The sequence below is a fragment of the Myxocyprinus asiaticus genome, chromosome 25 (assembly GCF_019703515.2).
Source record: "Myxocyprinus asiaticus isolate MX2 ecotype Aquarium Trade chromosome 25, UBuf_Myxa_2, whole genome shotgun sequence".
Classification (NCBI taxonomy): Eukaryota; Metazoa; Chordata; class Actinopteri; order Cypriniformes; family Catostomidae; genus Myxocyprinus; species Myxocyprinus asiaticus.
Genome location: NC_059368.1, coordinates 13,023,225 through 13,048,273, shown reverse-complemented (window position 1 = coordinate 13,048,273; position 25,049 = coordinate 13,023,225). Strand labels below are relative to the sequence as shown.

General features: G+C 39.4%; 2 protein-coding genes across 3 annotated transcripts; one reads left to right on the top strand and one right to left on the bottom strand.

Moving 5' to 3' along the window:
* Positions 1-5,947: 5,947 nt before the first annotated feature.
* On the top strand, positions 5,948-12,568 carry LOC127415719 (meprin A subunit alpha-like). The gene is made up of 14 exons (XM_051654560.1): positions 5,948-6,220; positions 6,374-6,398; positions 6,508-6,549; positions 6,695-6,735; positions 6,855-6,930; positions 7,072-7,189; positions 7,990-8,165; positions 8,294-8,515; positions 8,726-8,872; positions 8,963-9,178; positions 10,661-11,125; positions 11,284-11,439; positions 11,536-11,596; positions 12,132-12,568. Exons 1-13 carry the CDS (start codon positions 6,140-6,142, stop codon positions 11,583-11,585), a joined length of 1,815 nt encoding a protein of 604 aa, XP_051510520.1. The 5' UTR covers positions 5,948-6,139; the 3' UTR covers positions 11,586-11,596; positions 12,132-12,568.
* Positions 12,569-14,660: 2,092 nt separating this feature from the next.
* On the bottom strand, positions 14,661-22,499 carry LOC127415718 (uncharacterized). Of its 2 annotated transcripts, none has more exons than XM_051654558.1 (11): positions 22,281-22,499; positions 20,831-20,928; positions 20,502-20,669; positions 20,211-20,329; positions 19,939-20,075; positions 19,766-19,859; positions 19,496-19,607; positions 18,880-19,103; positions 18,566-18,734; positions 17,853-17,980; positions 14,661-17,566 (listed from the first exon to the last, which is right to left on the bottom strand). In XM_051654558.1, exons 1-11 carry the CDS (start codon positions 22,286-22,288, stop codon positions 17,249-17,251), a joined length of 1,575 nt encoding a protein of 524 aa, XP_051510518.1. In that variant the 5' UTR covers positions 22,289-22,499; the 3' UTR covers positions 14,661-17,248. The 2 variants fall into 2 exon arrangements, with proteins under 2 accessions (XP_051510518.1, XP_051510519.1); XM_051654559.1 differs by having other exon boundaries at positions 20,502-20,651; positions 22,281-22,497.
* Between the last annotated feature and the right edge of the window lie 2,550 nt (positions 22,500-25,049).

The following is a 25,049-nucleotide window of genomic DNA, read 5'->3' as shown; positions in this document are numbered from 1 at the left end:
GAGGAAAAGAGTCACAGTTCTCTTACGACTCGGTACACTTCACGTTGCGTTTATTAACGCATAGGAAGTGCCTTCTTACACGACCTAGTTGAAACCTCTCTACAATAACGCCAATCCTCTAATATCGGCTATGGTGTTTGAGCCTCGCCTGTTTTGACGCGAAACTGTCCGCTATAAAAAATAGGTGCACAAACACAATTTTGTCAGAAATTCTTCCTTCAAGACAGCGATCATCTCTTGTCTAGAAGCCCTCTACCTTCGCCATCGACATACATGAGTCAGTGAGCGGAATCTTCGGGGCAAGACTTTCCGCTCGCCTGTAGTGCTCCGGCGAACATCACAAGGCCTCGCCGCTTCACTTGTGAACGGCCTCAGCATCCTGATTCCCCACAGCGCTTGGGCAGGGTTTGTGTAAACTTACAAATCAATTGCTTGTATATTGTGTGAAATAAATATAAATATATATTTATTTATTTATATATTTATTTATCTAAAAGAGTCACTTACGTGTTTGCGTCTTTCTAAAGATGTCGTTCCGTAAGTGTTCCTTGTGCGAGAGGCACATCCCGCTGCCAGATCAGGAGGAGAGCTGCGTTGTCTGGGTCGTGCCCATACAGAGACAGCTCTCAAGGAGACAGACTGTCCTTACTGTGAGGGCATGAGTCTCAAGACGCTTCGCTCGTGAATCACCCTCATTCTGAGGGACGATTCAGCCTCATGCGCCCTCCCACCCGCCTCTTCTGTGATACCTGAGGATTCACACGAGGAGGCACGGCAGGGCCGCGAGGTCAATCAGGATGACTTTGAGGTGGTCCTCGTGGTGGCACACGCCCTGCGAGCCCCTCAATCTCTATGAAGTGCATGTTTTCCAAAACGCTATGTGCGAGATGAGCTCTGGCCTTCTGAAAGAGCGGGCGGCCTCATCTCGTTCAGCGGTTCTGACACTGGGGATAATAATGATGATGTTACGTCTCTCGCTGCATCAGGCGAGTGGTCAGTGGATGATGCTGCCACCCCAACCCCCAGCGAGAGCGAGGAACGTGCATGCGCCACTGACAGGGAGATGCTCCACGTCCTAACAAGGGCAGTCGAAGAGCTTCACTTTAAGTGGTCTTCAGAGGAACCCTGAACAGTCTCGCCTCGATGAATGGTTCCTGCAGTCTGGACGCCATCAAACGGTAGCATCGCGCAAATCTGCCCCATTCTTCCCCAAAGTTCATAACCAACTGTCTAAGCCCTGGCACGCACCCTTCTCGGCGCGCTCGCGCAGTGATGCCATCCTCTCTAATGTGGATCACGGGGAAGAGAACGGTTATTCCCAACTACCCCCTGTGGAGGAGGTGGTAGCGGCACACCTCTTCCCAGCGAGTAACAAGCCATGGAAATCACGCCCCATACATCCTTCCAAACCGTGTCGACAAATGTCCACACTGGCGGGAAAAGCTTACTCAGCAGCAGGACAAGCTGGATCAGCACTCCACACAATGGCGGTGCTCCAGGTATCCAAGCCAAGCTCCTCAAGCAAATGGACGAGCACTGCTTCGATTCAGAGACTCAAAGAGCTCCGCACCGCTACAGACTTAGCGCTGCATGCCACGAAAGTCACTGCGCAGGCCATTAGCAAGTCCATGGGCAACCTGGCAGTTCTGGATGTACATATATGGCTGACCCTCACAGAAATGAGTGATAAGGAAAAAGCCACTCTGTTGGATGCTCCTTGGTGGCTCTGTGAATAAGTATGCTGAGCGTTACGTCGTGACTCAGCAGCAGTCACAGGCTATGAGACACTTTATGTCCAAATGAAGTATATCACAGCCGGTTCGCCCTTTCTCTGTTTCGAGCCAGAGCCCGACTAAAAGCCCCATACCTGCTGCCTCACCAGCACCTGCTTATCAGCATATGCAGCAAAAGCGCTCCTGACGGGCACAACCCTTTGAAGCGGAAAGCAGAGCCCGCGGTTCCCTCCGGGTCTGCTCCAAAAAAGGCTCGATTGGAGACACAAAACACTGTTCCCCATCTCCCCACTACTGTTTTTCAGGAAAGGAATATTGTCGTTCACAATATTGTTCAAAATGTTTTTCCTGTGTCTTGCACTCAAATAAATGCAATAAAAAAGGCAATAAGTGCGAAAAAGAATACAGCATTCGTTGTAAATGCATGAGATGCTCACACATTCTAAATAAAGAGCCCTTTTCCTCTTCAAAGCACACATATTATGCGCAACAACTTCCTTATAGTGAATGATGCATTATATCATACGGTAAACAAACCAAATTGCCCTCTGTCCCGTTATGTGGCCGCGTGGTAAGCCCTAACGGGTATTTCAGAATGGGTGCAAACAAACAATCGAATGTGGTTATACGATCCAATTTGCACGCCAGCCACCCCGTTTCAACGTTATTTTTTGTCCCAAAGAAAGACGGTGGCCTTCGGCCGATCCTGTATCTGAGACATTTAAATCGCGCACTCATAAAGCACCCATTCAAAATGATTACCCAGAAACGGATCTTATCCCATGTACGCCCACCCGATTGGTTTGCGAAGATAGATCTGAAGGATGCGTACTTTCATATCCAAATTGTACGGCATCACAGGATGTTTTTGAGATTCGCTTTCGAGGGAACAGCGTATCAATTCAAAGTCCTGCCCTTTGGACTGGCTCCACGCACATTTACAAAGTGCATCGGTGCGGTTCTCGCCCCTCTGAGACTGAGCGGAATGCGCATCTTGAACTACCTCGACGATTGGCTGTTACTGGTGAAATCAGAGGCTCTGTTATGCCAGCACAGAGACTTACTGCTTCAGCATCTAAACAGCTTGGGCCTCAATGTGAACTGGGCGAAGAGCACGCTCTCCCCCAGCCAACAAATCTCCTTTTGGGAGTCCGCCTCGACTCCACGAGCGGGCACGCACACCTCACGACCGATTCATTCTGTTTAGCTGTTTCAGAAAGCATTGGGATTTATGTCAGTGGCATCATTCACTGCCACTGTTGAGACTGATGCGTCGCCTCCTCATATGGAGCGAGCATCATCTCATCTCCCTGAGAGCAACATATGACCCAGGCCGCTTGAATTACGGCGCGGACCTACTGTCACACCAAGGGGTGATACCTCAAACTGTATTGAGGATTTGGGAAATATTCAGAGAAGCAGAAATCTATCTATCTGCCTCAGTGGGGAATACCCACTGTCCCCTCTGGTACTCGAAGTCACAAGCACCGCTGGGAGCGGACACAATGGCGTTTCGCCCAGTATGCCTGATTCACTCTGTCATATGCAAAGTCCGAGAGGACAAGGAAACGATTCAATTAGTTGCACCGAAATGGCCCAACCAGCCATGCTTTCCAGAAATGATAGCGATGCTGTACAGCTCGCCATGGGAAATACCGCTGAGGAGGGATCTCCTCTCTCAGGCACAAGGCACAATCTGGCATCCCCAGTTCCAACTGTGGAACCTGCATGTGTGGCTCCTGAATGGAGCATGCTAAACGCGCCAGAACTGACACATTCAGTCATGAACACCATTTTACAGGCCTGAGCGCCGTCCATGAGACACCTCTATGCGCTACAATGGAAGGTGTTCACTGATTGGTGTCTCTCACATGGCAATGACCCAGTAAACTGCCCCATACATAAAATTCTCATATTTCTTCAAGAGCGATTAGACGCAGGACTCACTCTGTCAGCGCTCAAAGTGTATGTGGCAAATATATCTGCGTATCATGCACATGAAGCCGGTGCCTCTATAGGCAAGCGTGATTTAATCATAAAGTTCCTTAAAGGAGCAAGACGATTAAACCAACCTCACCCGGCTACAGTCCCGACTTGGGACATAACTTTAATCCTAAAAGCTCTCACAGGGCCCCCCTTCGTTGATTTGCACATGCTCTCCGTTAAGACTGCACTACTGCTGGCTCTGGTCTCAGTAAAGTGGGTCAGTGACCTGCATGCACTAATCAATTGACAATTCATGTCTGGAGTTTGGCCCCGGACATTCAAAAGCCACAGTCAAACCCAGAAAAGGCTATGTGCCTAAGGTCCTAACCACACCCTTCAGAGTGCAGGTGGTTCACCTTCAGGCCTTCTTCTCTCCCCCATTTAATTCGGATGAGGAACAATCATTGCATTTGTTATGCCCTGTGCGGGCACCTACACGTATACGCTGAGCGTACATGCCAATTCAGACTATCTGATCAGCTCTTTGTATGCTATGGAGGATGCACGAAAGGAATGTCTGTCTCCAAGCAAAGACTTTCTCACACTCAACTAGAGGCATGGCCTCCTCATGGGCATGGACGAATGGTGTGTCCTTAAAAGACATATTTTTTGCGGCAAGATGGTTTTCTCAAAATACATTCGCAAGGTTTTACAACCTAGACGTAACGTCTCTCTCTTCACAAGTCCTCTCTGTTTAGAGCATTTGCTATTCATTGGCCAAATATATATACTTACGCTCCTCCCTTTAAGGATGAGCGCCCCATCATTTAACACAACCGCCTGCATTCAGGCCATTGTAATTTAACATAAGTCACAAGCACTTACATTATAAATAAACTCCCTTCCCGACTGGGTTCGTGAAGGTGTTAATTCATACTATATGACTATAGTTCATATATTCATTCTGAGTGCTCCCCTTCTGGTCCAACACTAGGGTCACTCACTGCGGCATACTCATGTCGGTTGCCATCCCATGAGACATCATGCTTCCTTTCTGGGAGGTTATGTTGTGTAGTGTGGCATGATGGGATTCTGTTCCCCATATGCGTTAATAAACACAATGTCAAGTGTACTGAGTCATAAGGGAACGTCTCGGTTACGTACGTAACCTCGGTTCCCTGAGATGAAGGGAACGAGACATTGCGAACGCTAGCCGCACTACAAGGCTCAGAGTTCTTGAGGCACGAGCGATGCGCTCCTTGTTCTCAATCAGAAATTCTGAGGAAATGGTGTTTGTGCACCTGTTTTTATAGCAGACAGTTTCGCACCAAAACAGGCAGGGCTCAAACACCATAGCCAATATTAGAATATTGGCATTATTGTAGAGAGATTTCAACTAGGTCGTGTAAGAAGGCACTCCTCATATGTGTTAATAAATGCAATGTCTCATTCCCTTCGTCTCAGGGAATCTAGGTTATGTACGGAACCGAGACGATCCTGCTGATGGTAGATCAGTGTAAAAAGCCCAAACGCTGCCTCAGTCTGATTCACTGTTGGTAGATACACAGTAGATTGGAGTAAGTCCAAATTAATTTTTTAAAGAGAGGAACTGATTAATAACCATAACTTATAAATCTTTAAAGAAAGATCTACAGTGAGCTTCGAGTTTGTTATTCACTGGTATATGCTTCCATTGAAGTCATCAGTCCACGTTACTTTAATTTCATTTAAAAAAACAAATCGTGTTTAATAGTGGAATTTCTGATGAAGAACTACTTTACCAATCAGAAAATTGCAGCAAAGTGCGCAATACTAGCCCTGCAGTGACGCACTGTGATGCAATGATGCAATCGAGTCAGTTTCCCTAAACTGTCAAACTACTATATATTGGGATATATCTGTATATTTTGTAATAAACTTCAAATGTATTGTTTCTGTACATATAATCAACAACTTTGAATCAATAGCTTTATATTCTCCTATTGTTTTTAATTTGATTAAGTCATTCAATGCTTCATGGGATTGTTAATTTCCTAATTAAAAACAGTAAGTACCTTTGTTTCTTTTTGTTTTGTTTTTTCTTTTTTGCTTCAAATTAAATTCGTAATTTTATGAATGTGATTCACTCAGAGCTGGTAGATGTTGTTCATGTTGAAAAAAATTATGGGAACACTACTTCCAAACTCAGATGGCTGAAAAAAGTGGACAGGCACTGTTGCGCTCTGTTGCTCAGTTTGGTTATCTTGGGCTGCACTGGGTTACGTAAGTGTAGCACATCTTTATTACCTTTGTAAATGGTGATCTCGCACATTATTTACAAACTCTAAATTACGGAGATACGTGTCCCTTTTGTTATAAAACTACACAACTGTCATCAGTAAAACAGCTCAAGGCCTCCTCCTCTAATTTGCAGGGCCATTGCTTCTATAAACATGGTCAAAGGCTAAAGTTCTCTTTATGCCTTTTAAATGATTGCATAGATGCATTTTACCTCACATATTGTCAGTATGCTGTTGCTGAGGCTTCTCTTCTTTACAGTGCTGGCTGCAGCATTTCATGCTGTGAGTGACTGAATTTCTGTATTTAGAATTTAGACTTTAAATCTGGTACTTATATGGACTATAAATCCCTACACCATTTGCAATTATTCAGATATCTACAGTAATTGCTATAACAAAATGCATTGGAACTAACCCTGTTCCCATGACTTTCAGATTCCAGTTTCAACTCGTAATCATGGTAAGACTAATATTTTTATTTAATAAATGTACACAATTTATTTATATTTGATTTATGTACTGTAAATAAATAATAAGAACAACATATATATACTTTTGTTTTTCTACAGAAGTTGATGATGATCCTAATTTCAACCCATTCATCAATCTTGGTAACCTTAAATAACTTTCATACATTATATAGAAAATTGTGAGCAAAAGTTATAATGCCTTATAGAAAGCAATACTGTGGATTACAAGATATTGAGCAAATTCATTAACACATTGCCAAATATTTTCCTTTAAAATATTTTTTAGGAGCAAAAACCCGACTTATTGAGGGAGACATAGCTCTACCAGTAAGTAAATATAGCACATAGTTCGGTTCCACTGCTTGTGCTGGAATCTTCTAAATGATACTTAGTTATATCTAATCTTGGTTTTAAAATTGTATCTTAAAATCTCTATTTCTTAACAGCCTGGTAGGGTTGGTCTTATTAACACAACATACAGATGGAAGTTCCCTATTCCGTATATTCTGTCTGACAGCCTGGGTAGGTGATTTTGAAATGTATATGCCATAAAATAAAAATGTACATTTAAATTTGTAAATCATTTCTGAGCAAATTAAATAAAATGGCACATTTGTGTGTGTCTTTTAATACTGATTTTTAATGATTCCCCCTTTTACACAGACCTTAATGCAAAAGGTGCTGTCCATCAGGCATTTGAAATGTACCGCCTAAAGTCATGTGTTGACTTTAAACCCTATGAGGGAGAGAAGACATACATCAAATTTGAGAAAAGAGATGGGTATGTTTGAAGCCAAACATTGCTATCATTGCTATCCTTGTCATAACGTCAGCATGAGTGATCATGATCACTTTGATCATGAGTGAGAATATGATGACAAATATTCATACACTATATACAGTGAAGATCCAAAGTCCACATTAAAAATATAGGATTCAAAATGTAATTTTAACCTGAATATAAACAGATTGTTGTAAGAATTATACAAATTTTAAAGAAACAACAATTTCTAGGTCAAATAGGTTTCTAATCAAATGCAAGCAAATTTGTGACATTGACCATGTTAACTTTTTTGTACAAAAGGTGGAGTCCATGCCAGCTCGAGTGCATGCTGTCATTAAAGCAAAAGGAGGACATTTTAAATGCTGAAACACATGTTATTTTTAAACTTTGCTAACAGTATCATTTTATAAGGGAATAAAGTATTAAACTAATTTTTTTATTTATTTATTTATTTATTTATTTTTAGCCCCACTGTTTTAGCTCTGCCAGAGAAACAAAGTAATGAACTCTTGTAGCCTTAAAATAACGCAATTGGAGAAAGGTGCCATCCGTTGTTTCTGGCAGGCTACTCTGCATTACGGGCTCCATATGGTTAGGATTTTGGTGGAGGCAGGGTTAGGGCATCTGCTGCCTGCTAGGAATAAACCGTGGCACCATGGTGCAATGGGCTTAAAATAATGGCACTGTTTAGGCCGTAAATGGTATGTAGCAATTGGACAACAGCGGTTATATAGAGGAACTACTGTATATTATAGAACTATGAAGATCACACTAATAGGACTTATAATTGCTGGTAGGTGCTGGTCTTCTGTTGGAGATCAACAAAATGGACAGGTGCTTTCTCTGGGGCCAGGCTGTGACCATAAGGCAGTGATCGAGCATGAACTGTTGCATGCTCTGGGCTTTTACCATATGCAGTCTCGCCAGGACCGAGATGACTATGTGAAAATCTGGCTAGATCAGGTCCAAGAAGGTTTGTTAAATCAAGATTTTTATTTATTTGCTTTGCAATTTATTTGCTTCTAGTTTGCAATGCAGCTTTGTGTACATTGGATCTTGTAAGTTGTACATTTATTTAGTTCATAATGTTGTCTTTTCTAGGCCTGGAGCATAACTTCAACAAATATGATGACAGTTTTGTCACAGATCTTAATACACCATATGACTACGAGTCTGTCATGCATTATCGTCCATTTGCTTTCAACAAAGATCCCAGTATTCCTACCATCACAACCAACATCCCTGAGTTCTTCAACATCATAGGGCAATACCTGGACTTTAGCGAGATGGATATCATAAGACTGAATCGAATGTACAACTGCTGTAGGTGCACCCCCCCAAATAGTAACAATTTGTATTTCCAATCGTTGATTGATATTCAAAGAAATGTATACACATTGCAAATTCTGTGTACATTATATTAGGCTATATAGCATGAGATAGTTCACATGAGTTAGTTCACAGCATAAATAATTTTTAATTAGTTAACAGATATAGACTGTTACTTTACATAAGTGGTCTGGTTTCCTTCAGCCTCAACTCTTACCCTGCTGGACCAATGTGCTTTTGAAAACATAAATATTTGTGGGATGGTACAGAGTTCGACTGATGATGCTGATTGGGTCCATCTTAAGAGCTCTCCTGGCTCTGAGGATCATACTCTCACCGGAAAATGCAGAGGTTGCAAATCTCCCTCACCTCAAATTAACATTTTCCATTGTGGCTGCAGTTTGACTAATTTAAATAACATTGTTGGCTTTTGATTTTTAGATTTAGGATATACTATGCATTTTGACACCTCCGTTGGACAGGCAGAGCAATCCGCTCTCCTTGAGTCCCGCATCCTCTACCCAAAGAGAAAGATGCAATGCCTTCAGTTTTTCTACAAAATGACAGGCAGTGTAAAGGACAGGCTTGTGATTTGGACCAAGATGGATGATGGAACAGGAACAGTGCGTAAATTAAAGAAAGTGCACACAATATGGGGTAATTATTTTACTTTTGGAGCTACAAGTATAATCTAGTACATTCGCTACACATTGCCTTCAGTATCAGGCTGACAGGAAATACCATACAGTATTATGGGTAATATTTTAACTATGGGAACTTTTCTGTCTAAAAAAATGCCTTTTAAAAAAAACATTCATTGTAGTTTTAAAGATATAACAGCTTTAAACTTTTTATCATGTCTCATTCATTATTTCTCCTAATTTTTAAAGTGTTTTAATGTTACATTTGCCAGGTGGTGAACTTCACTATTTTGAGCTTGTCCCCAACTCAGACTTTGTAACTTCCCCTCTATAATAAAATGCGTTCTACTTGGCACATTTTCCTAAGCACATCATTTTCCTAGGAGCATTTTTCCTAAGAAAATTTAAATAAAAAATGTAAAAAATAAATAAATAAAAATTGTGGAGTTATAATTTGTTAGCTTAGAGAATATAAATGTATAAAACATATAAATGAAACAGTTTTAGGAAATTTCATTTTTCAAGACTTCAAGTAGTCTAAAGTGCCTTTAATAGAAGAATCACCCATGTGTTCCTGGGCTGTACCATTATCTAACCTTTTCTTGCATCAAAATTGCATGGTTCTGTTCCATGCTGAAAATATATTTATGTTTTATGAGCAGTGTTGAGAGTAATCCTATTACAAAGTAATTAGTTACTGTAATCAAATTACTTCTAGTCTAAAAAGTAGCTTATAACGTTACATTTTGAATTCTTGTAATCAGATTACAGGGTAACACTTTACATTAAAGTTCCATTTGTTAACATTAGATAATGCATTAGGTATCATGAATTTTACATCATTTATTAATCTTTGTTAATGTTAATTAATAAAAATACAATTGTTCATTGTTAGTTAATGGTAGTTAATAGTGCATAAACTAATGTTAACAAATACAACTTTGGATTTTAAAAATGTATTACTATATTTTGAACTTAACGTTAAGATTAATACATGGTTAATAAGTATTGTTCATTGTTAGTTAATGTTAATTAATGTTGTTAACTAATGGGATCTTATTGTAAAGTGTTACCGAGTAAAGTTACTGACTTTCAGTTAATTTAATTAAATTATGTTCATATACATGTCTATTTGTGTTTATGTGACATTTGAAGGGCTTGCGCCCCTTAACATGTCATTGTAAGAGAGAAACATAAAGTGCTGAGAGGATGACTTGTGTGCAACAATGAACAAAGTTTAAATTTGTTGAGTGGAATTGTTTTTTTGTTTTTTTTAAGTAAGTTCAAAGTCAAGTAATTAGCAATGTAATAACTTTTTTAACTAAGTTATCATTGAAGTAATCTGATTACAGTTTTAGAGAAATAACAGTTGTCTGTAGTGGATTTCTTTTTTAAGTAACTTACCCAAAACTGTAATTGAGTAGATTTACTGAAATTGTGTAATTCATCATTAATCATAAAGTGTATGTGATAGTAATGAAAGGCTTTCCTTACTCAGCTGATGAAGACAAGTCGTGGAAGATTGCTCATGTGCCTATGGAAGTCGGGGTCAAATTCCGCTATGCCTTCCAGGCAGTGAGGGGAGACCCTACCAACTCTGCAGGAGGCATGTTCATTGATGACATGAGTATGTCGGAGACGCGCTGCCCAGCTGCAGTTTGGCGCATCCAGAACTTCTCTCACATTCTGCAGACAGCTGACTATGATACAGTGCTGAACAGCCCTCGTTTCTACAGCCCAGAGGGTTACGGTTATGGCATTCAAGTGCGTCCTTTTTCTGGCTACTCCGATTACACGGGCAACTACACTGGTCTGTACTTCCATCTGGCCAGTGGTGACAGTGACGTTGTAATGCAATGGCCTGCTGTGAACCGCCAGGCCACCATAGTGGTGATGGACCAGGATCCAGACATTAAGCTGAGGATGTCTTCTGCTCGTAGTCTCACCACTGACCTGGACCCAAGTATGTCCTCAGCTTTCGCTATTTGTTGCATTGTAACTAAACACCAAGGCAAAAGTCAGAAATAAATGTGAAAAAAAAAAGAGACATGTTTCTCAGCATAGTTTGTCAAAACATGACCTACAGTGTGTTGCATTCTTATTTTTCTTCATTTTCTCTAGTTTGGGACAATCCAAGAAAGGTTGGGACCTATGACCCGAGCTGCCACTGTTACCGTGGAGAGTCAAAGGGATGGCAAAATTTCATCAAACATTATGACTTGCGCAGGCGAAATTACCTGAAAAACGATGACCTCATCATCTTTGTTGACTTTGAGGGTAAGTTTTCATGGAGTGACTCAATCTGTCTTAAAGCATTTAACAATGTTATTGTCTAGTGGTTATGTTTCATGTGCCATTTTTTTCTCTTCAAAGACTTAACAACCTTGGTAAATGCTGAAGTCCCAGTTGCACCGAAGATTTGAGGCCACTTTGGGTGAGGATTTCTTTTAAATACAGCAGTTTTATTCTTTGAGACCAAAAGGGTACGCATATTTTGAAGCTCATTGTTTTAACTACCTGACCATTTGATCTGCCATTACTGTAATTAATTGGTAGTTAAAGCTGAAGAGTGTAAATCAACACATGAATTTCTAAAATGATTGTTATTAAACTGTTTTTCCCAAACACACACCATCTTCCATCGGAGGACAAACAGATTGTCCAACCTCAAAATCACGCCATTGGAAGAATCATTGTTACTATGTTGGGCTGGTCAGGATGCTCAAAAAAACAGAGCAATGTTTTGATAGCACCACAGAGGCACAGTGTTAACACTTTTCAGGGAAATCAGTCTTCGAATGGCTTCTAGTTAGTTAAATATTCAAATTAAGCTAGAATAGGAGAAAGTGTTTTAACATTTTAAATCACATTGAACACACTTCAGCTGTACAGATTGTTTGGCTGATACATTACAAATGAAACATTTGATAAATATCACAATATTATCATAATATTTTGTCTTTAAACAGGTGCCAGTGTTTATGGTCTGAAGAGAAAAGTATATCAGTAGTGTTCATTGTGGAGAACTTCATCTAAAACAAGTGTTTCTTGTTAAAAATGGAAGTATTACAATCATACCCTCCTGAGACCCGAGCTGACCGCTGTGTGCCTTTTCCATTTCCCTTTTTGATTAGCACCTAATAAGCATGCAAAAAAAATACAATAAAATAACTAGTGCAAATAGTCTTACTAAACATTGATGTCCACATGTATGGACATTTCTTAGTTTTACTAAGTAAAACTAAGAAATTTTAAATAATATCATGCTAGAAAGTCAGATTTTTTTATTTTTTTTTTATTTATCAAATTGTTTATTATGTTTCCAGAAGTGTTGGTTATTAATGTTTTTGAGACATTACAGACATTACAGCTGATTTTCTGTAAAGCTGCTTTTGAACAATGTGTATTGGGGAAAGCACACAAAAAATATACAAATAAAAATTATTTGACTTGATTTGACTTATGTTTCAGTGTTTTATTTTATTTATTTATTTTACATTGGCAACAAAATCTCAATGTTCTCTCTTTGCAAGCTCAAACAAATAAGTGATAACCAGTCCTGAAGTATTTCACCAATCAGAAATTAGCATAAATAATTCTTATTCAAAGTAATGGCCAACATCATCCAATCACTGCCATCCATGTTAAAATACAATTGCACGTTACAAATTCTGAATCTATGTACTGATTATCATTGTGCCATGTCTGCTGAACATGTTGAGTGGTCCAAACATCATCTGCAGCCTGAAACTGAACTTTTGGGTGGATTTTAGAAGTGAATGCACTTAACTGCAAAGGAAAGCAACAGGATGCTCCCTTTCTCCCTATTTAATGAATGACTTAACCTCCAGTGTGCTGTCTGTCTGCACTGGTCTCAGAACAGTTCGAAATGCATCTTATTTTCATCCTAACTCTAAGTCTCTGAAAGTAAAATTTTTCAGCTCTTGGATGAACCCATTGATTCTGATTGTGATAATGCACATGAAAAATAGGATTTCTAAGGAAAAATAGAGCTAAAGTACACTATAGTGTACATTATGTTTAGCAGCATGGAGTTTCATGATAAATCGCTCAAATTTAGCAAATGGCATATCAGATGAAACTAGAGACTCTAATCATTTGACTTAATTAGGTTTCTTACCAGATGTAGTTTTATTGGCATTTCTCCCAAAGACAAACTCTGCTGTGTTCGGCGCCATGTTGTTTTGTCACATGGCTCACACGCATTGAAAATTTAACCCTTTACTGACAGCCCAGAGTCTTCTGAACTGAGATCAATCATTTTAAATGAATTTAAATTATGCGTCACGGATAGCGAAGCCAAAATACAACGTCCACCCATGTGTACGTGGGGTCGCAAGAGGATACTGTCCCTCATTAGTTTAATGTATTGTCTCACTCTGTTTCTCTCTCTGTATTTTTTCTTTCTTTTTAAACATTCACAATAAAAACCCACAATAATTTACCTATCTGTCATTTAAATGCAATACAAACTGAACAGTGCATTGAACTGGCATTTGGAATGATAAGCCTGCATGGAGTTGATGATATCTATATGTTAATCTTATCTGAAGTCTCACTTGTTATATGATATGACTGTATTTACCTTCAGTACTGAGGCCATACTCAGCATTTCACAATCTCCATACCACAGCCAGCTATAAACCCATGAACAATCTTTTCCTCCCTCCCTTTTCATTTTGAGCTTGCAGCTAATTTACACTTAAGCCTTTGTTTTTGATCTTTATTAGAAACTTAAAATTGCATTAAACAGTGAGGGCAAACAATTTACTGATACACTCATTTAAGTGATTTTATGTGAGAAATAAAAAACATATATAATTGCAACATAGAGTTCTGGAGGGAATAAAATCTTTATCCTACATAAACTTCTGATTGTAGGCTAACATTTGTTCAAATTTTAGATACGCATGTTTGGCTCACCACTTTACGAGCAATTCACAAATATCAGAGGAGGGAACTGTGCCAACTATACAAACACTACCATCATTTAAAGACAGTCACACAGTAAATTTGTCAGAGTAAAATTTACTCAAATTGAAGAAAATTTTACTCTATGCCAGATAACATTTGGTCCCTCTCTGAAAAGAGTAAAAGTTTCTCTTTTGATAGAGCTGTTTTTCCAGAGTTAATTATGCTCAATTTAGTGATAATATTTGACTCTTTCCTGTGATATTTGACTCTATTTAGTGTTTTTTTTAATCAACTCTCGTACAATTTTACTCAGTTCAGAGCTAAAAGAAATTGACTCTGCTACTTTTTAACTCTGTTCAGAGGATCTTCAAATTTACTCTGCCACAATTTACTTCCCCTCCAGAGTTGTTTATCATCAATTATGAGTGAACTACAAAGAATAACTCTATCCAGAGTTATTCTTCTGAATTACAACATTCATGTTTTACCCTCAAAAAGCCCTAAAATATAAATGAAAAACTTGCTTTTCAGTCTGAAAATAAAATCAACAACAAACTGTATACTCATGTCTCACAATTTTATTTTTCAAGTACCTGTTTAAACAATATTACACTTACACTTAATTCACTTGTGATCATAAAAAAATAAATAATGAAAACAATAATACAAAAAAATAAATAAATAAATTGTGATAGTGATAATGTAAGGGAGAAGACGAAGAAGAATTACATGAAACAATATGGTACAATATACAAATCAGAATCACAACCATAAGACATCAGAATGTCAAACAACTTGTGCAAAATATCCGTAATCTCCAAAACAGAAGGTGCTTCTGTGGTATGTGCAACTTTGTAAGCATGGATATGTTCAGCTAAACAAAACGTTTTCAGTGCAGTTGTTATCAAAAGGACCTGCTCATCTTTGATAACAATATTCTGGATTACATGAAATACAGGCATGTCATTCTGAACTTGAACACAAACCGCTAACCCTAACCGATAAGTATTTCCACAGCGCTTGACCCATTTCACATTTAGGACCTTAGTCCACATAGGTACATTAAGTTTCTCAGCCATCTCAGCACCAACTTCCATTTCATTCAAGGGGGCCATTTTCCCAGGACCTAATTTCATGTCATTTGGATCAAATGTTTGCCAAATGTAAGCCATTTGGCACTGGTGTTTCTTTGCTAATGTTTTCGTTATGTTTTTAAAGCTTTTCAACTGCTTTTTAAAAAAGTTATGCTTCGCTTCGTAACGCATGCACCAACAATGTAGCAGTGGTCCAATTTTCTGCATACAACTGGGGTAATGCACCATAAAATGATGCTTTGGCAACAAGTTCTTATCAGGAAACAAATGCTTAAACAAACTGTGGTGCTCTGCAATCAGGTGTTTCAAATAAATGGTGATACCAGTGGATATAACTGAAGAAAACACTATATTGACTATCTGAAGCAATAAAAATGAACAATACCAGTGCTGATCATTAGGACGCACAAGATCTCCAAACATAATGGGTAGATGACGCAGTAAACACCAGCTCTGAGTGGCATTTAAGCCCAGGTCATTGGAACCCTCTCTTAATGCTACACCAGGAGGTTTGTTGTTTTGTTCCATGAAGCCATAATTAAAACTCTGAATTCGTCTGTGTACTTCTGCTGATGTGGTGTAATTGTCAATCAGGTGCTGAATAAGTAATTTCATCTCATATTGTGCAACCCCCTCTAATATATCATGCATGATATCAACCGAAAAATTTGCAGTGGTGTGGAAATATTGCAAAGAATTTAAAAGGCAAGACTTTTTTACTCCCATTACATAAGGTAGACTGGGATTGCTCTGCATATTCTGACAGTGTTCAGCATGAAGTTCTTTAGTTCGCACTGACATCTTTGGACTATCTTCACTGAACTCTGTCTGAAAGTCTTCTTTCTCTAGTAGGCAAAAGCGGCAACAGTACCTAGCACTAAACGATTCCACAAAACCAAATAAAGAATGAACACCAAGGTTGTCACCAGTAACTTGGACAATGGTTCCATAAACTGTATGATCAAATAAAGGAATCTGAATTCCATTGGTTTCCAGTGTTGAGATATCCTGGACAAGCGGCCCTAGTATTTTATCAAACCCATAAGTTTTGATATCTTGTGCATGAAATAAAGCAACTAAATGGATATTTAGTAAACTCGAGTTGTATTTAGGGGAAATATTTCTAAGGGTAAAATAGATAGCTCCTAACTTAAGTATTCCTCGTTTTGATCCAAGGGGGTTTGAGCATTCAAATTCATCAAAAAAAAAGCTGGATCTGAACTGCATGTCTTTGTTTTGAGAAGAGCGCATGATTCTTAAAGAATTCTCCATCGTGTATGTCATAAAGACAATTTGGTCTTTGTTGTGAATCTCTCGTCATCATATCTTTAATGTTAGGGTGCTTATAAATGGACTGTAATGTCTCAAGAATTGGTATATATACAAATTTATCCTTAACAATGGTTTGGGCATAAGTTCCAGTTGTTCTGTTACGCCGTGTAGCAAATCTTGTTCCGAGAACATATTCAACAGGATATATTTTTTCCCCATTTCTCTGAAAAGTACTGCATTCTCTTGCTCTCAGTGTTTAATGCCACAAAAGGATTTTGCATTTTTTCAAAACACTGATCAATTTGAGACTCAACAGCACTCTTTATGGGCTCCTCTAAAGATTTTTCACAGATTCTTGAGTTTGACTATGAATGTCTCCAATCACTTCTTCTAGAGCACTAACAACATAGTTAATAGTTGTCTCTGCGACACCAGCAACTTTAAGTTCAGCTACCACTGTTGCACAACTGTTTACTATATTTGTTTTTAAGAGTACAGACTCACAAGGTGAATTTTGGTTTGGTAAAACACCTACATCCCCTAATGAAATGGAGTTGGTGGTGGATGAGCTTTCACCATAATCGGTGCGTGAACTGTCAATTGCACAACACTTGCTGAGATGCTTTCGTAATCCAGAAAAACTATGGTAAACATGTGAACAACCTCTTAGAGCACATTTTAACTTCAGACTTTTTCCTGGACAAAGGCCATGAACTAACTTAAAGTGCCTTATAAGGGCATTGGCACTAGCATGCCCCCTTTTACAAATGAAACAATTCATCTGCTCACTGGAGCATTCTAGCTCTCAACTCAGCCACTCTGGGATTCACCTTGGTGGTTTCAACATCTATGTCATAGACAGTGGTTTGCAGAAAGCTATACACATTGGTCAATTCCTGACAGTATGAGGTGCCAAAGACAAAGTGAGCTTTGAAAAGCTCATCAACACAGGCCAGTGAATTAGAGGCCTTACAGGGTAGAGCATGTTGGTCAATTACAATAAAACAAGACTGGACCCTACTTCTCTTCGGCCCAACAACAAGTAGATATGGCTGGAGACTCTCTCCAATGCTATCCAAGTGCCCTTGGATACTGGTTCCGGTCTGTAAAAGAATGAAAACACATTAGTGCCAATGTGACTTAACAGATAAAGTCAATATACAGCATGAATAAAGATACAGTGATGTCTTCCACCAAAGTTTCTCTATTACATACTTCCAACAGATTGTTACTAAGTATGTGTTAAGTAGAAAATAATAGCACAAGAACAATAATTTAAAGGACAGGTGATCTTTAAGAACCTGTATGAGAAGTAAGCATGTTCAAGGTCACATAGTAACACGACATTATGAACTAGTGTCATTTGATCAGCTTCATCAGTAGCTTCACCTTGATGAATTTCACAAGACAATCACATGCTTGTCTAGCTGAGATTTTTCCCGGTCTTTTGCGGCCTTGACTTGAGGGTGGCAAAAGGTGAACCAGCATCAGAATGGAAGACATATCGCTGTCCCAACCTGGAGACACGGAAAACAAAATAAACAAAAAAATAATAAAAAATAGGCTTTTAGGTTTGGTTTTTAGGTAGAAGGGGTTGAACATACCCTCCTACTCATTTTAACTTAACTTCAACTTGGATGATGTGCTGGTATAAATACATTAACCACTCCAGTACCTTAGTTTATACTGCACACAGATTCAGTATTAACAGCACATTCATGGCCAAGTCTTGATGACAACAGATGTGTGGATGAATTAAGGTGAAACCTCTACAGATACTGAAATGCGGTCATACAGTTAAACTTTATCTACAACATGTCAACCATGCGTCCCAAATGAAAACAATTTCAAACTGTAAATCTGCAACTCCTGTACTAGGCCTTTGAGAAAAGATCAGGGTAGAAATGTTAGAGAAACAGGTAATTATCATTCTAACAGTTTACCCATTGCAAGTCTGTGTTGCATAACTTGCATATGAATCATGCATGTCTAATGGGTAAAGTTGTGACCAAAATTGAAACTCTATATATCTGAATAAAGCTATGCTTTTCATGAATGCATAACTTCCTCTAAAACAATTTAGGGTATAGCACAATAGTTACCTTCTTCAACTTCAGTGGCTTCAGCATTTTGGATGAGGTCTTGGAGCTCACTAGTCTGTGTGAGGCCACGGCTCTGTGCAATAACCTGTGGTTTTATGTTGGTAGACCACTTCTCCAACAACTTTGCAGAGGTCGCATCACCAAATAGAAGTCCAAAATCTTGATCAATCTGTACAAAATAACAAAGATAATTAAAGTAGGTACCACAGTAGGAACTCACTTTGTTTACCTAACGAGTCTGTGTTACTGCAGAACAACAATAGCACTTGATTTCATATTTGTTTGTTTGTTTAAACAATTGAAGTCTCACATACCAAGCCTGGTATATCCATGAATCGCAGGAAAATGGATAGAATATCAGGTGCCTCTTTAGGGTCGTGCAGCATCTTCTGGCGATAGGCCAGTGTTAACCTCATCTTTTCCTTTACCACTGCCTCATCACCTGTATGCTTCATCAGGGCAATTGCTTCCTGACACTGACGTTCATCATTCAACCAGCTGTCTTCTTTGTAGGGATCCCTGTCAGCAGTTGGCCCACCTGAAAGTGTTTAAGACAATATGAAAACCACATTTGTAGTCCCTTTTCTTTCCAAAGCACAACATACCAACACTAGATACATGACAGGAAATAACATGGAAAACATGCATATATCCTAGAGTGACATTTACATTTGCCCAACGCTGATGATTATGCAAAGCATGTTTGCATTTAAAAAGAAAAGCGCTTATATACTATGTAACTCTTGACCTCATTCACAATATGACTTAATGACAGACCAATTTGGAACAAAAGAATACTTCAAAGACAAGTCACAAATGTTAAGATGAGTAAAATAATCAAGTTGTATGTTCATTTGAAAAAAAAAAAAAAGTTATTCTAGCCTTGCAGCCAAGCTAATAAAAGCACTGACTAAACATCAAATATTGCACCTGTCTGTGGTTGCCGTGGGCGTTTCATCCGTCCCTCTGATCCTTCTTTCTGCAGCGTTTTAATTCTCCATGCCAAATATCCACTTCCATCTTCTGCATTGTAATAATGCTCCTATGACCAGAACAATACACAGACCTAGTTGTTATACATTACACGACTAAGGAAATAAATGCCGTATCAATTATAATGTAGATAATCTTTACTCTGAAATATACAGAGTATATCCTCCTCCTGTAAATCAAAAAGATTGAGAGGCAAAAGCTACTTACATAACCAAGTTTGCTCCTGGGGTCAGCCAAGTATGGGAATAGGGAGATGATTCCCTTCGCATATTCTTCCTTCAAACGTCGGGAAGGGCTTGTTCTACACACAAAAACATAAACCAATTACAACCCATAACATCATAAACATCAATTTACAAATTACTGTATGAACAACCTACCCATGTTCATTTGTCAAATGTGCTACCAAGATTTCCACCACGTCACGTCTTCTGCCATCTGACAGACTTTTAGTGCGAGCGTATTCATTTATGACCTTCTCGCCTCCAGGGCTGCTCTTTAGGATATCTTCGACCATCTGGAGAGGGAAATGATGTAATATTGAGCAGAGATGAGAAATTAACAACTGACAAGAGTATATAGTTCCAAATATCTTTACTATTTAAGTAATTCTATATAGATGTAATTCAGAGGCAAGATTGGTGATCCTTACTTGGGCAAGACGACGTTCCTCAGCTCGATTTTTTTCAGGAGGACTTCTAATCAACATTGCTGTGTCATCAGACTCTGATGTGCCCCCAGCATCTCCTAATGAGCTTGAGCTTAAAGAATCTTCAATATAAACCATATCAATGGTCTAATTATCTGTTCATACTACTTTGATAGCATGCTACACAGCTATTAAGAATTAGTCCAATAGACATATTAGCCTGTGCAAATCAGTGAATTGGTAAATATTGCTGAGAATAAACACAAAACATAATAAGCATGTCAAACAACTTACCATCAAAACTTGCTGTGCCTGGGATGAAAATTTCTAGAACACCAAGGTCTGGTCGTGTCAGCAGATATTCAAATGCTTCCTCATCAACTTCTGTCTTCGAGTCATCAAAGACTTTAACGTCCATTGTAGGAAGATCAAATTTCTTGGCAACTGAAGGAAGACAAACCACTGGCAAATTGACAAAGGACAGCAATGCCAAAAAACACAAACAGTTATTTTTATACCCCATAAGATACAATCATACACTTATTTTATTACTATTAAAAACTATTTTTTCAGAGGGAAAATTATTAAAGATTTTAACAATGTTAAAGTTTGTTATTTCTCACCACATTCCAAAAACATCTGAAATGTAAAAGGTGTTGGAGAAAAAATATATTTCTTGCTATCTTTGAACTTCACTCTGACAACATTGTTGGTTTGCATCCTGAAGGAACCAAAAAGACAAAGTTAAACAAAAGGCGATAACACTCACAATCAGATGAAAAAAAGAACATTCGTTAACCCTTTAGAATACTGTTCGGTCATTAATGAATAACTACACAGGAACAAATGAGTAATGCACTATTAACATTCTAGTAACTACTATTAACTAACAAGAAATTCTGATTAACGAATTAGTAAGAAATAGCGTTCAGTTGAATGAGGTAGTTCACTATTAGCTACTCAATAACTATTTTTTCATACCTCCCAGAGGACTACTAAGAACTACTGTATACAAGTTCATAATTAATGTGAATAATGTATAATATAAGGTAATGGTAACCCACTAGTAATGACTCAAGTATTACCAAATCCATCTGAAAGAATTACTATTCAAAATCTTACTAAAATCTCAAAAACTTCAGTCATTACTAGGGGGTTATCATGCTTTTCACTTTATAATACTGATCCAAATAATAAGTAGTTCCTTCTGAAGGATGTAGTAGGGTAACACTTGAGTCATTACTATCCAAAACCTTACAAAAGACTCAAAAGTTTACAGTGACTTCAGTCAATATTAGGGAGTTATCATGCTTTTCACTTTAGAATACTGATCAAAATAATTAGTAATTCCTTCTGAAGGATTTGGTAATACTTGAGTCATTACTAGTGGGTTATTTGTTCCTGTGTTTCCCATTATTCATTAATGACGGAACAGTATTCTAAAGTGTTACCGAACAGGCATTAGTGCACTACACAACATGAATTATCTTTGTTCACTAATGTGTTTTTAATTTGTAATAACTGTCTAATAGTTCTGTTAAGGCATGGTGCTCAATGCTCACCCACATAAAAATTGCCTCCAGCAATCCAATTAAGGCTAACGTTAACTTAACTCTTTACAGAGTCAAGTACATGTGGTGCACAACTCGAGCCGCTAGTCACAATAGTTTAGTGGACAAACATTTGATAGGCAGCTAGCTAGTTTCACTGTTGTCAATTAATGTTCATGTAATCTATATGTTAGCTTTTTGCTTTCAATATAACTTTGCTTAACTTAGTTCTTGAGGCCAGCTTAAATTAAGGTTAGGCTATGTGTTTGCCTCCACAGTGAAGCTAACATTAAATTAGCTAAAGTAGGTTTTAGTAAAGTTTTGGTGCACCACAGCATCTAACAAGTGATTAGTGAATTTTCCTCATTAGCTAGCATTGTGTCGAGCACTAACGTTCACGTTAAACTTCGCATCAAGTTAACATGAGAAAGCTATCTCTATAATATTCAAAAAACGTGGCAAACTGATCTCAAAACAGAGGCGAATATTATGAAAATGAATAAGACTTTGAAACTTTACTTACTTTAACATCCAGTAGAAGCGCAACTTCTCTTCTAAACCCACAAACGGCAGCGATCGCGATGGCCGTGACGAACAGTAATGGCGGATAAACTAAACTTTGGGAGGATAATTTTGGGGAGGAGTCACAGTTACTCTTTAATTTCGCTCCCACTCTACTGACACATTTTACTCTGTACACTCAAAATAGAGCAAAAACAACTATTTTTGAGGGGAAAAAAATTAACTCTGGAAAAACTACTCTGCCATTTTTCCTGTGCACTTTCAGTAAAGCCACTGAATGTCTTTAATTTGATTTGGTAACATCAGTTACATCAGATAATAAAAACAGCAGGCTATCGATGTTGATGTTTGTGCCTTGCTTTATTTTGCACAGTCCAGCCAATAAGACAGTTACTCCATTTAATTTCTCGCCAAAGCGAGCCAAATATTTTTCACTCACCTTTCGTGCTTAGCAAATGTTTTGGACCCTGCTTGTATATCTAAAAGTTCAACCTTTAATCAGTCATATTGTTAATGTTTCTATCTACTTATCTGTTCCAACTTATAAACAGGACCACAGATGACATGATAAAAAAAATAAATAAATAAAAAGCAGTGGTTCTAACTGTTTATCATGTATCACTGAGATTCACTAAATCAGTTTTAGTAGTACTCTAATTGGGTTTAATTATTGCATTATTTTAAGAAATGTTATGGCTATTTTACACTCAAAAAATAATTTTAAGATTTTTGCATTTCAATTACATAACAAAATTGCATAAAGTTGAACTGAGTAATCTTTAAAAAAATAAAATAAAAACTATATATTTTAAGTTGTATTAATTTAATTTAGTGAAAAATTACACAATTAATACATTACACAAATTATCCAATTCCAATTTGATGGAATTTTGTTATGGAATTGAAATGCGGAAATCATCTAGGTTACTGTTGTAACCCCCGTTCCCTGATGGAGGGAACGAGATGTTGTGTCGATGTAGTGACACTAGGGGTCACTCTTGGGAGCCCCAAACACCTCTGATCTTTGAGAAAAGGCCAATGAAAATTAGCGAGTGGAATTTGCATGCCACTCGCCCAGACACACTCAACCACTCATTCAGGTTTTGTGCTGAGGAGCTGAGACAGAGTCCCGGCAATCACAGCGGGTAGTTCAGTGTTGTGGCAGGAGGGACACAAGGTCTCGTTCCCTCCATCAGGGAACGGGGGTTACAACAGTAACCTAGATGTTCCCTATCTGTCACTCACTCGACGTTGTGTCGATGTAGTGACACTAGGGGTCCCTATGCGAAACGCCACAACTAGCTGAACCGTGTTACGTGGATTGGCAGTGCAGGTGCAGGCAGGCCACTGTGTGCCAAGTAACAAGTGTAACCTTCACAACGCCCCGTGTATGTCATAAGGACCCTCTCCCCCTGAAAGCATAGAAGGGGGGGTCAGACGTGCCCGCAATGGGAACAAGCCGCGCCAGCTGGGTCAGCCTTTTCTCTTCTTTCTTCTCTCGTAGAAAGAACTCGCTTGATTCCAGCTGGGGCCAAACGTATTTGTGTTGGGTTAGGTGTCCTTGGAAAAAGACACCGCGGAGACCACACCCTGCCCGAAGGGAAGGTAATTGTGTGGAAATATGTCACATGGACTCACCGAGTCTTGTCAGCAGTGTTGCATGTGGAGAAGTCCCCGTGGTAGGTCCTACCCAGAGGGGATGGAGCTCTACAAATACAGCGACCGGTGGCAGAGGGAACTCTACCCAAGGGGAGACACGGATCTACCATCAGGGAGACCGTACCGTGGAAGATTACGTCATATGGGGTTACCGACAGGGAACCAACGCATATGGGCACCTATCCCAGTACAGGGGCTGACCTGAACAGGGCATACTGACACAAGTACTGGGCCTGGCGTCGAATTCCTCTGCCGAATTTGCTTGCTGCAGGTACTAAGGGAGGAATCCAGGGTTCACCGATCCCGGGAACTCACATGGACGAAAGAGTGCACGTCTTCCCCTGGGGAAGGGGAAAGGCGCTTGTGTGCCAGCGGCACACCCGGCCAGTTGTCCCACCACTTACCTGTTTGTATCTGACAACACACGGGATGAAACCGGCTCAACCCGGAGATTGTAGAACCTCACGAAGGTATTGGGTGTTGCCCAGCACGCTGATCTACAGATGTCTGTTAGAGAGGCGCCGTTGGCAAAGGCCCAGGAGGAGGCTACACTCCTAGTAGAGTGCGCTCGTATTCCCAGAGGGGATGGCGCACCCTGGGCCTGGTATGCCAACGCGATGGCGTCCACAATCCAGTGGGCAATCCTCTGTTTGGAGACAGCATTCCCCTTCTGCTGTCCCCCAAAACACACAAAGAGCTGCTTGGAGCATCTAAAGCTCCCCTTGTGGTCCAAATAGATACGCAAAGCGCGTACCGGTCACAGCAATGACAAGGCTGGGTCTGCCTCCTCACAGGGCAGCGCTTGTAGGTTCACCACCTGATCTTTAAAGGGGATAGTGGGAACCTTGGGCACATAGCCCGGCTGTGGTCTCAGGGTCACGTGAGAGTACGCCGGACCGAACTCTAGGCACGTATCGCTGACAGAGCATGCTTGCATGTCCCCAACCCTCTTGATGGAGGTGAGCGCAGTCAGGAGGGCCGTATTCAAGGAGAGGACTTTCAGCTCAACTGACTCTAAGGGCTTGAAAGGGGCTCCCTGTAGGCCCAGCAGGACAACTACCATTGCTGTGTTGTCCATCTGGACCAACACATGCTTGCCCTGGATCAACGG

Excerpts from the sequence above, each read along its gene's own strand:
- LOC127415719 (XM_051654560.1), top strand. The coding sequence starts at position 6,140 with ATGCATTTTACCTCACATATTGTCAGTATGCTGTTGCTGAGGCTTCTC. Across the intron at positions 6,221-6,373 it reads TGGCTGCAGCATTTCATGCT|ATTCCAGTTTCAACTCGTAA; the intron begins GTGAGTGACTGA and ends CATGACTTTCAG. Across the intron at positions 7,190-7,989 it reads AAATTTGAGAAAAGAGATGG|GTGCTGGTCTTCTGTTGGAG; the intron begins GTATGTTTGAAG and ends AATTGCTGGTAG.
- LOC127415718 (XM_051654558.1), bottom strand. Across the intron at positions 19,104-19,495 it reads CCCACGGCAACCACAGACAG|GTGGGCCAACTGCTGACAGG; the intron begins GTGCAATATTTG and ends AAACACTTTCAG. Across the intron at positions 18,735-18,879 it reads TCATGGATATACCAGGCTTG|ATTGATCAAGATTTTGGACT; the intron begins GTATGTGAGACT and ends TATTTTGTACAG.